Below are 10,939 nucleotides of genomic sequence, written 5' to 3'. Positions count from 1 at the left end.
TGCTCCTGGTCAGACTAGGCACAGGGGGCGGCTGTGGCAGGGAGTTGTAGTCGTGAGTCTATACCTTTGTGAACCCAGCTGTGCTTTACAAGCCTCCACAGGCGCAGTTGGAATCTGGAGCGCAGAACCGGGAGAACCCTTTTTGACACAGGCAGCAGTGCACGTTGCGTGGTGTATGCAGGGGACCCTGGGTGGTCTAACCATATGCACATTTGCACCGTTTTTCCATCTTCCGAGAATAACGTACCCGCAGTTTGGAAAACCCGTCTGTGAACAGAGCCTTAGCTTTTGTATTCTGTATCATTCTCACTGGGAGGAATCGGTTTGGCTTTTGAAACGGACGCATAGGCAGAGTACGGGATAATGGACGGTGTAAAGGGTCATTAACGGGAACGCATGAGTGACTCAGGAGGGGGCTAGGAGGATGAAAGGATGGGAGGAGTTGCACGGCCGGGCAGGTGTGTGTGTGTGTGTGTGTGTGTGTCACGTGCACAGGTGGGAGTGAACCTTGCTTCTGGACACCCCGAGCACCCAGAGGCTGAGAGAAGCTGAGAGGAGAAGCCCAGAAACAGCCGGCGCCCTCTGCTCTTACCCTGCAACGCCTATTACTATCCAAGTACCCCCACTCTGAATCTGGTGCCTCAGATCCCCACCCCATCACCCCCACTCCGAATCTGCTGCCTCAGATCCCCACCCCATTACCCCCACTCCGAATCTGCTGCCTCCGATCCCGACCCCATTACCCCCACTCCGAATCTGCTGCCTCAGATCCCCACCCCATTACCTCCGAATCTGCTGCCTCAGATCCCCACCCCATTACCCCCACTCCGAATCTGCTGCCTCAGATCCCCACCCCATTACCTCCGAATCTGCTGCCTCAGATCCCCACCCCATTACCCCCACTCTGAATCTGCTGCCTCAGATTCCCACCCCATTACCCCTACTCCGAATCTGCCGCCTCAGATCCCCACCCTATTACCCCTACTCCGAATCTGCTGCCTCAGTCCCCACCCCATTACCTCCGAATCTGCTGCCTCAGATCCCCACCCCATTACCCCCACTCCGAATCTGCTGCCTCAGATCCCCACCCCATTACCTCCGAATCTGCTGCCTCAGATCCCCACCCCATTACCCCCACTCTGAATCTGCTGCCTCAGATTCCCACCCCATTACCCCTACTCCGAATCTGCTGCCTCAGATCCCCACCCCATTACCCCTACTCCGAATCTGCTGCCTCAGATCCCCACCCCATTACCTCCGAATCTGCTGCCTCAGATCCCCACCCCATTACCTCCACTCTGAATCTGCTGCCTCCGATTCCTTAATTTGCTGTCTCCGATTCCCACCCCATTGCCCAGACTCTGAATCTGGTGCCCCTGCTCCTACCTCTGCATCAGCAGCTGCTCGCCCCCATTGCCCTCTTCCAGCCCCCCTTACCGTGGTGCTCCGCCCTGGCCCCAGGACTCTTGTTTCATGCCAATGCCCACGCTATTAACCCGGTGCCCAGGCATCCTAGCTCAGTGCCCCGACTCTTATCCTGCTGGCTTCACCCCACTGCCAGCTGTTTTTACCCCATTGTGATTTTCTACTCAGTGCTCGGACCCTTAACCTGCACCCCCTGCTCGTTCCCTAGTATCTTTACTCGTACCCCGTTTCTTTCACTCTTAACCTACAGCCCCCCAGTGTATGCACTTTTGCCCCAGCGGCTTTAATCTTACCCTGTGGTCCTCCACTCTTACCAAAGTGCCCTCTACTTTTGCCCTAGGCCCCATCACTCGGCGTAGTGCCTTCACTCGGACCCAGGTTCCTTCACTCTCACCCTACTGCAGTCTCTCTTACCCTAGTTCATTCACTCTAACCCTATCGCCCTCCCGCTTACCCTAGTTCCTTCACTCTAACCCTACTGCCCTCCCTCTTACCCCAGTTCCTTCACTCTAACCCTACTGCCCTCCCTCTTACCCTAGTTCCTTCACTCTAACCCTATCGCCCTCCTGCTTACCCTAGTTCCTTCACTCTAACCCTACTGCCCTCCCTCTTACTCTAGCTGCTGCACTCTTACCCTAGTGTATTCATTGTTAGCTGAGGGGCCCACCACTCTTACCCCAGAGTCTTCACTCGCACCCTGGTGCCCTCTACTCCTCCCCTGGTGCCCTCCACTCCTCCCCTGGTGCCCTCCACTCTTGCTTCCAGAGAACATGGCCAGCATGGCCAGTGAAATCATCGCCTTCCTCCTGGCCCTTTCCGGGTGGGTGCTGGTCTGTTCCACGCTGCCCACGGATTACTGGAAGGTGTCCACCATTGACGGCACGGTCATCACCACGGCCACCTTCTGGTCCAACCTGTGGAAGACCTGCATCACCGACTCCACCGGCATCTCCAACTGCAAGGACTTCCCCTCCATGCTCGCCCTGGAAAGTGAGTCCTTTGGGATAATGGGCATTTCTTGGACTTCCCCCTCCATGCTCGCCCTGGAAAGTGAGTCCTTTGGGATAATGGGCATTTCTTGGACTTCCCCTCCATGCTCGCCCTGGAAAGTGAGTCCTCGGGGAGAAGGGCCAGTTCTAGGACTTCCCCTCCATGTTCGCGCTGGAAAGTGAGTCCTCGGGGATAAGGGCCATTTCTAGGACTTCCCCCTCCATGCTCGCCCTGGAAAGTGAGTCCTTTGGGATAATGGGCATTTCTTGGACTTCCCCTCCATGCTCGCCCTGGAAAGTGAGTCCTCGGGGAGAAGGGCCAGTTCTAGGACTTCCCCTCCATGCTCGCGCTGGAAAGTGAGTCCTCGGGGATAAGGGCCATTTCTAGGACTTCCCCCTCCATGCTCGCCCTGGAAAGTGAGTCCTCAGGGAGAAGGGCCAGTTCTAGGACTTCCCCTCCATGCTCGCGCTGGAAAATGAGTCCTCTGGGATAAGGGCCATTTCCAGGACTTACCCTCCATGCTCGACCTGGAAAGTGAGTCCTAGGACTTCCTCTACATGCTCTCCCTGGAAAGTGAGTACTCGGGGAGAAGGGCCATTTCTAGGACTTCCCCTCCATGCTCTCCCTGGAAAGTGAGTCCTCGGGGAGAAGGGCCAGTTCTAGGACTTCCCCTCCATGCTCTCCCTGGAAAGTGAGTCCTCGGGGAGAAGGGCCAGTTCTAGGACTTCCCCTCCATGCTCGCGCTGGAAAGTGAGTACTCGGGGAGAAGGGCCAGTTCTAGGACTTCCCCTCCATGCTCTCCCTGGAAAGTGAGTCCAAGGGGATAAGGCCATTTATACCCAGGGGACATTTTGCCTGGGGGGCCTTTTTTTTTTTACTTTATCTTATATTACGCTAGCTTATGATTCTGTATGTTATATTATTTTTGTCACATGAAGTCATGTCACTTTACATTACCTTACACTGTCATGTGCAATGTTAACGTAACATTTTCTTAGATTGCATTCTGCCATTCTACATTATGAAGCCTATTCCAATGTTATGTTGTTCCCGCACATTACGTAATGTTATATTACGTTTTATTACTGTACACTATATTATGCCACACTGTGTCATTCTATACTACATTACGACACGTATTCTCTTGTGATGCTTTTCCCATACATTACGTAATGCGACATTACGTTGTGTCGTGCTGTGTTACGTTGCGTTATATTATGTTTGTTTCTGTTATTTGTTCCTTTAAACACATATAGCCTCGTTGCCTTCCCCCAGTGAGCACACGGACCGCAGAGGTAGAACGGCAGCAAAGAAAGGGCCGATGCAGTACCTTATATCCCGGCTGCCGTTCCAGCGAATAGTACCAGTACTTAGAAAAAAGTACCTTTTATAGACGGACTCCGGTTTGCATAACTTTGACCACCGGAAAATGCATCAGGGGTTTGCCCTTTTCCTGCGTGGGTGTGTGGGGGTTGGCGGGGGGGGGGGTTAGGTGGGGGGAGGCAAGGATTAGGTGGAGGGAGGCGAGGCTAGTCCTAAACTGGCGACATTGGGGGAACTGGTGGGTTGTGAACGTGTCATTATCTGAATTTGTGGCTGGAATGGGAGGGCTTTATACTTTTATTCCTAAAGTTACACCGATTAGGAAGGAGGAAGCCCCGATACCCTCCCTCACCCACGCAGACAAACTCCACCCAGTGGAATAGTAGCACAACATGTGCGGACCCCCTGCACACTGTGGTGACGGCGCTTGATATGCTGAACGCAAGGCTTTTCTAATATTGGCACGCCACCGCCCTGCAAGATGTGTCTGTCCATTGCTTGCACTGGAGATGGCTTTCCAGAAGGTTCTATCCCACTCTGCACCATTCTTGGGGAAAGGGAAATAACATCGATGAGGGACATTGTGGCGTTGTCCCCCATTTCCGGGTGCCTTCTGGGTTAGCACCCGTGGCTTTCTTATGCTCTTCAGAATATACATATTCTGTACATTGCCCCCATGAAGAAGTGCGGCCTGGAAGATTTTCTTTCAAGAGGAAGTTGCTCTCGGCTGAGCCCCGGCTAGTCCTAGCCCACTTAAAGCCCCGAGGTTGGATTTCAAGTGGAAGTTGCTCTGCAGGGCTTAGCCAGGAACCCAACGCTGCACTGTAAAATATCGTCACGCCAGTCCCATATCTCATCGAGCAAGCCGGTACAACGACTACCAGTAGGAAACACAGTAAAGTAGAAACTGCAATCAAACACAGCGTGTAGGGCCGACACGTACAGCTACTTGCCAACACTTTCTGTAATAGTAGTAGGTGACCATACGATGGAAATAGCTGAAAATGGCGCGAGCACTTGGGCATTTGAAAGAAGTGCCTGGCAACATTCTAAATACCTATACACAAGTCAAAACTGTTTGGTTTGCCAATGCTTGTTTTCAGCAGGATTTCACTGCAAGGAACAGATGTGAGGGCACTCATACTACCTATAAATCAAGTGGCTAAAGCCACGCTTGCTAAATACGTTTTTATTACACCATTGAAATATTTACAGCTGCAATTCAGCCATTAACTATTAACTATCAGAAGATAGCTTAGAAACAACACTGGCTGGCTGTTTGCAGCACAAACTTGTATGTTAGCTTGACAGAGCTATCTCAAAGAGAAGCCAGGGGTGTGTGTATTTGGTGGGGAAGGTATGTAGTGGGTGAGAATGGACATAGGGATTCGTATGTTAATTGGTGGGTAAATAACTAACCAAAACCCACAAGATGTGTGTTCCTCCTCACATGTCTCCCTGCTGTCTGTACCCAATGCAATAGTTTTGCCTATGAGGTGACACTTAAGCACCACCTTATAGGCAAAACTAACATGTATTATCAAACGGGAGGTGTGTGTTTTCACTGGGGAAGGGCCGGCAGGGACCCTTTTTTCCTAGACCGGCTTGACAGAATGCCCTACTTTGTTTAGCCAGAGTGGACCAGTTTCATAAGTGATGAGACTCATTTTAACCAATGTTGCTGCAAATACGTTTTCAAATGCATTCTTTGCAATATAGTTTACCCCAGACACCCCTTGGACAGTCTGTTCTGGACAGTCATGAGTTGGACTGTGTGATCGTGGCCCGCTTTTTCCTTTGTGCCTGAATAGTTGTTATGTGGAATGCGTGATCGCGGGCCGCTTTTTCTTCTGTGCCTGGATAGATGTTATGTGGAATGTGTGATCGCGGGCCGCTTTTTCCTTTGGGCCTGGATAGATGTTAAGTGTAATGTGTGATCTTGGGCCGCTTTTTCCTTTGTGCCTGGATAGTTGTTATGTGGAATGCGTGATCGCGGGCCGCTTTTTCCTTTGGGCCTGGATAGATGTTAAGTGTAATGTGTGATCTTGGGCCGCTTTTTCCTTTGTGCCTGGATAGATGTTATGTGGAATGTGTGATCGTGGCCCGCTTTTTCCTTTGTGCCTGGATAGATGTTATGTGGAATGTGTGATCATGGGACGTTTTTTCCTTTGTGCCTGGATAGATGTTATGTGGAATGTGTGATCGCGGGCCCCTTTTTCCTTTGTGCCGGGATAGATGTTATGTGGAATGTGTGATCGCGGGCCCCTTTTTCCTTTGTGCCGGGATAGATGTTATGTGGAATGTGTGATCATAGGCCGCTTTTTCCTTTGTGCCTGGGTAGATGTTATGTGGAATGTGTGATCGTGAGCCGCTTTTTCCTTTGTGCCTGGGTAGATGTTATGTGGAATGTGTGATCGTGGCCCTCTTTTTCCTTTGTGCCTGGATAGATGTTATGTGGAATGTGTGATCGTGGCCCTCTTTTTCCTTTGTGCCTGGGTAGATGTTATGTGGAATGTGTGATCGTGGGCCGCTTTTTCCTTTGTGCCTGGGTAGATGTTATGTGGAATGTGTGATCGTGGGCCCCTTTTTCCTTTGTGCCGGGATAGATGTTATGTGGAATGTGTGATCGTGGGCCGCTTTTTCCTTTGTGCCTGGGTAGATGTTATGTGGAATGTGTGATCGTGGCCCTCTTTTTCCTTTGTGCCTGGATAGATGTTATGTGGAATGTGTGATCGTAAGCCGCTTTTTCCTTTGTGCCTGGATAGATGTTATGTAGAATGTGTGATCGTGGCCGCTTTTTCCTTTGTGCCTGGATAGATGTTATGTGGAATGTGTGATCGTGGCCCTCTTTTTCCTTTGTGCCTGGATAGATGTTATGTGGAATGTGTGATCATAGGCCGCTTTTTCCTTTGTGCCTGGAGAGATGTTATGTGGAATGTGTGATCGTGGCCCTCTTTTTCCTTTGTGCCTGGATAGATGTTATGTGGAATGTGTGATCGCGGGCCACTTTTTCCTTTGTGCCGGGATAGATGTTATGTGGAATGTGTGATCGTGGGCCGCTTTTTCCTTTGTGCCTGGGTAGATGTTATGTGGAATGTGTGATCGTGGCCCTCTTTTTCCTTTGTGCCTGGATAGATGTTATGTGGAATGTGTGATCGTGAGCCGCTTTTTCCTTTGTGCCTGGATAAATGTTATGTGGAATGCGTGATCGTGGGCCCCGTTTTCCTTTGTGCCTGGGTAGATGTTATGTGGAATGTGTGATCGTGGCCGCTTTTTCCTTCGTGCCTAGGTAGATGTTATGTGGAATGTGTGATCGTGGCCCTCTTTTTCCTTTGTGCCTGGATAGATGTTATGTGGAATGTGTGATCGTGGGCCGCTTTTTCCTTTGTGCCTGGATAGATGTTATGTGGAATGTGTGATCGTGAGCTGCTTTTTCCTTTGTGCCTGGATAAATGTTATGTGGAATGTGTGATCGTGGCCCGTTTTTTCCTTTGTGCCTGGGTAGATGTTATGTGGAATGTGTGATCGTGGCCCTCTTTTTCCTTTGTGCCTGGATTGATGTTATGTGGAATGTGTGATCGCGGGCCGATTTTTCCTTTGTGTCTGGATAGATGTTATGTGGAATGTGTGATCGTGGGCCGCTTTTTCCTTTGTGCCGGGATAGATGTTATGTGGAATGTGGGATCGTGGCCCTCTTTTTCCTTTGTGCCTGGATAGATGTTATGTGGAATGTGTGATCGTGGCGCTCTTTTTCCTTTGTGCCTGGATAGATGTTATGTGGAATGTGTGATCGCGGGCCGCTTTTTCCTTTGTGCCTGATAGATGTTTTGTGGAATGTGTGATCGTGGGCCGCTTTTTCCTTTGTGGCTGGATAGATGTTATGTGGAATGTGTGGTCATGGGACGGTTTTTACTTTGTGCCTGGGTAGATGTTATGTGGAATGTGTGATTGTGGCCCGTTTTTTCCTTTGTGCCTGGGTAGATGTTATGTGGAATGTGTGATCGTGGCCCTCTTTTTCCTTTGTGCCTGGATTGATGTTATGTGGAATGCGTGATCGTGGGCTGCTTTTTCCTTTGTGCCTGGATAGTTGTTATGTGGAATGCGTGATCGCGGGCCGCTTTTTCTTCTGTGCCTGGATAGATGTTATGTGGAATGTGTGATCGCGGGCCGCTTTTTCCTTTGGGCCTGGATAGATGTTAAGTGTAATGTGTGATCTTGGGCCGCTTTTTCCTTTGTGCCTGGATAGTTGTTATGTGGAATGCGTGATCGCGGGCCGCTTTTTCCTTTGGGCCTGGATAGATGTTAAGTGTAATGTGTGATTTTGGGCCGCTTTTTCCTTTGTGCCTGGATAGATGTTATGTGGAATGTGTGATCGTGGCCCGCTTTTTCCTTTGTGCCTGGATAGATGTTATGTGGAATGTGTGATCGTGGGCCGCTTTTTCCTTTGTGCCTGGATAGATGTTATGTGGAATGTGTGATCGCGGGCCGCTTTTTCCTTTGTGCCTGGATAAATGTTATGTGGAATGTGTGATCGTGGGACGTTTTTTCCTTTGTGCCTGGATAGATGTTATGTGGAATGTGTGATCGTGGGCCGCTTTTTCCTTTGTGCCTGGATAGATGTTATGTGGAATGTGTGATCGCGGGCCGCTTTTTCCTTTGTGCCTGGATAAATGTTATGTGGAATGTGTGATCGTGGGCCGCTTTTTCCTTTGTGCCTGGATAGATGTTATGTGGAATGTGTGATCGTGGCCCTCTTTTTCCTTTGTGCCTGGATAAATGTTATGTGGAATGTGTGATCGTGGGACGTTTTTTCCTTTGTGCCTGGATAGATGTTATGTGGAATGTGTGATCGTGGGCCGCTTTTTCCTTTGTGCCTGGATAGATGTTATGTGGAATGTGTGATCGTGGCCCGCTTTTTCCTTTGTGCCTGGATAGATGTTAGTCTGCAGGCCGACCTTGTCAGCTGGGTTGGTCTGGGCCTTGCGCCTGGCATTCCTTTGCTGTGGACTTGGCCAGTGGGACACTCATGTGTATGAGCAGCCATTCCCGGGGTGCAAACGCATCAACTCTTTGACTTAGCAATTCCCTTGTAGGCCCTTTGGGCAGCCATTAATGACCAGCGTATGTGAGTTGTGAAGATGGCCTTCCATGTGTGTGTAGAATGAACGCCATTGAGGCCGTTGTCTTCTGTAATGGGTCATGGGAAGTGGACGCTTCTTGGGCGTTCTTTCACTTTTTTCCACAGACCAGTAGCTGCCCCAGAGAACGGCCAGCCTCCCCTCTCACCAGCTCAGCTCTTTTCAAACCGTTACATGTATATGCGTGTGTTTCTTGTGTAGCGCTTGACGCCTCCTGCAGACTGCTTCAAGGAGCTGTAAAGAAAAACGACAAAGGAAGAGGACTAGGACGAGTAGAACGGGGGGAGATGGAAGGAAGGCGGAGAGAAGTTGGTGTGAGCAGGGAAGATGTACAGTTTCTCACGGTAGCAGTCACTCACTCTTTCTGGACAGGCTGTGTGGGATGTGTGCATATCCTCAAGTGTTTGGTTTACACACCGTTTGCAACGGTTTGACACTGAGGAAAAAACAGCTTTTGGGCGTATTTTCATATGCTGGTAACCCCAGGTCAGCTGCTTTGAAAGTAGAGGTCAAACTTAAGTTTTCATTATTGCGTTATGGTTTATTACGAATCTTCCGCCGTTGAAAGACAATACATGGGGTTAGAATTGTTTCATCAGATTAAAAGCAGTTGATCAGTATTTACATAATGCTGAAATGATGGATCCACGCCTGCCTACATGGAGTCGATCCCAAAATGCTTCAGCTTCTAGAACGCAGAGTGACCAAACACCTGCGCGTGTGCCAAACACTTCAGCTGTCGTCATCAAATGAAAGCAAAAAAAAAAAACATAAACAAAAAGTTGAAGATTTCATAGACTCGTAGCCATTTTGGGAGCACAAGGACTGTATTCCATCTATGAAGACTCCTTTTTCAAATAACAGCAGTCATTCTATAGCAGTGACACTCCAGTTCCACGATAGGCGCCGCCACGCCCCCATTCCAGCTACCCCTGCACCCCACCTTTAACCCCCCCCTCCTCCACGTGCTCCTGTGCACATTGCTTCAGACCTCGTACACAAGTGGTCCACAGCAGGAGTACCTTTGAGTTGCCTGGCATGGGATACTGTTGATCCGTACACCTGCATTCTACACTAAAACCCTTCCCCACCCCCCCCCCCCCCTCAGCTCCAGGCCCGTCAGTTTGGTTTCTCGTTGACTGGGCCCCCTTCATTGATAAACACTTATAGTGCAAGGTTAAACGTTGCACTAGTGCGGAACAGGTTTGCGTTTGCACGAATGCAATTGGCACTGCGTGATTTCATTATTGCACCGGGTCACTGTGTGGCCTGGTACTAGTGTACGGCGCCAATGCACCTGTAATGGAATCCCGAATGCTCTCAAAGCCACGGGCTCTATTCACTCCGTGGCAGTGACTTGGTGGGCTCTGGGGTCAAGGTGGGCGCCAGGGTAGAACCCTCGGGTCCATACAATGAATACCACTGAGTTTGTTTGAATGTACGTTTGTATATGTATATATACGAGTTTCTTCTACAAAGCACCATCTTATACCGAAAAGGTCTCTTGGCGCTAAAAGTTGGTTAATGAGACAGCTCCGCTTGTTGCAGGCGCTACACTAATGACGGATATTGTAAGAAGTTTACCGGGTGGCACACCGCCATCATCTCTGGCACCTGGTCTGGCACGCCAATGAGAGAGTCCAGCTCATGATTCCCTGGATTCCGGAGGGGTTAATGGGGTCATGCACCAGCCACATAACGAGTAAATTAGTGACCAAACTGCCCAAGGAGATGCAGCAACAACCGACGGCCGAGAAAGCACAGCTTCCGCCAGGCCACAACACTCGAGTCGCCAATTTGCAAAACCAAGGGCCTCTTAATGTGATTGCCCCGTTCTTGGAAACTGCTGCGCTTTCATTGTTTGTAGGCAGTGTAATCACATGACCACGCCTCATGATCTCATGACCACATTGGGTAATCAAATGGCAACTTTGGGTGATCAAATGGTCTCATTGCGTGACAGCATGGCCACTCTAGGGATTATAAAATGGCCACATTGGGTGATCGCATCGCCACATTGACTGATCAGATGGCCACATTGGATGATCAGATGGCCACACTGG

General features: G+C 50.0%; 1 protein-coding gene across 1 annotated transcript in view; it reads left to right on the top strand.

The window, feature by feature from the left end:
* The first annotated feature begins 551 nt into the window (after window positions 1–551).
* LOC138580201 (claudin-10-like) overlaps window positions 552–10,939 on the top strand; it is a 100,434-nt gene continuing 90,046 nt past the window's right edge. Inside the window, exon 1 of the mRNA XM_069650549.1 lies at window positions 552–2,415. Within this exon, the coding sequence (XP_069506650.1) occupies window positions 2,196–2,415 (220 nt within the window). The 5' untranslated portion in view covers window positions 552–2,195. The remainder of the gene's footprint in view (window positions 2,416–10,939) is intronic.

The sequence above is a fragment of the Ambystoma mexicanum genome, chromosome 3p (assembly GCF_040938575.1).
Source record: "Ambystoma mexicanum isolate Mex_15411 chromosome 3p, UKY_AmexF1_1, whole genome shotgun sequence".
Lineage (NCBI taxonomy): Eukaryota > Metazoa > Chordata > Amphibia > Caudata > Ambystomatidae > Ambystoma > Ambystoma mexicanum.
Note: the sequence above shows the minus strand (reverse complement) of the source record. Positions and strands in the feature narration are given on the sequence as shown.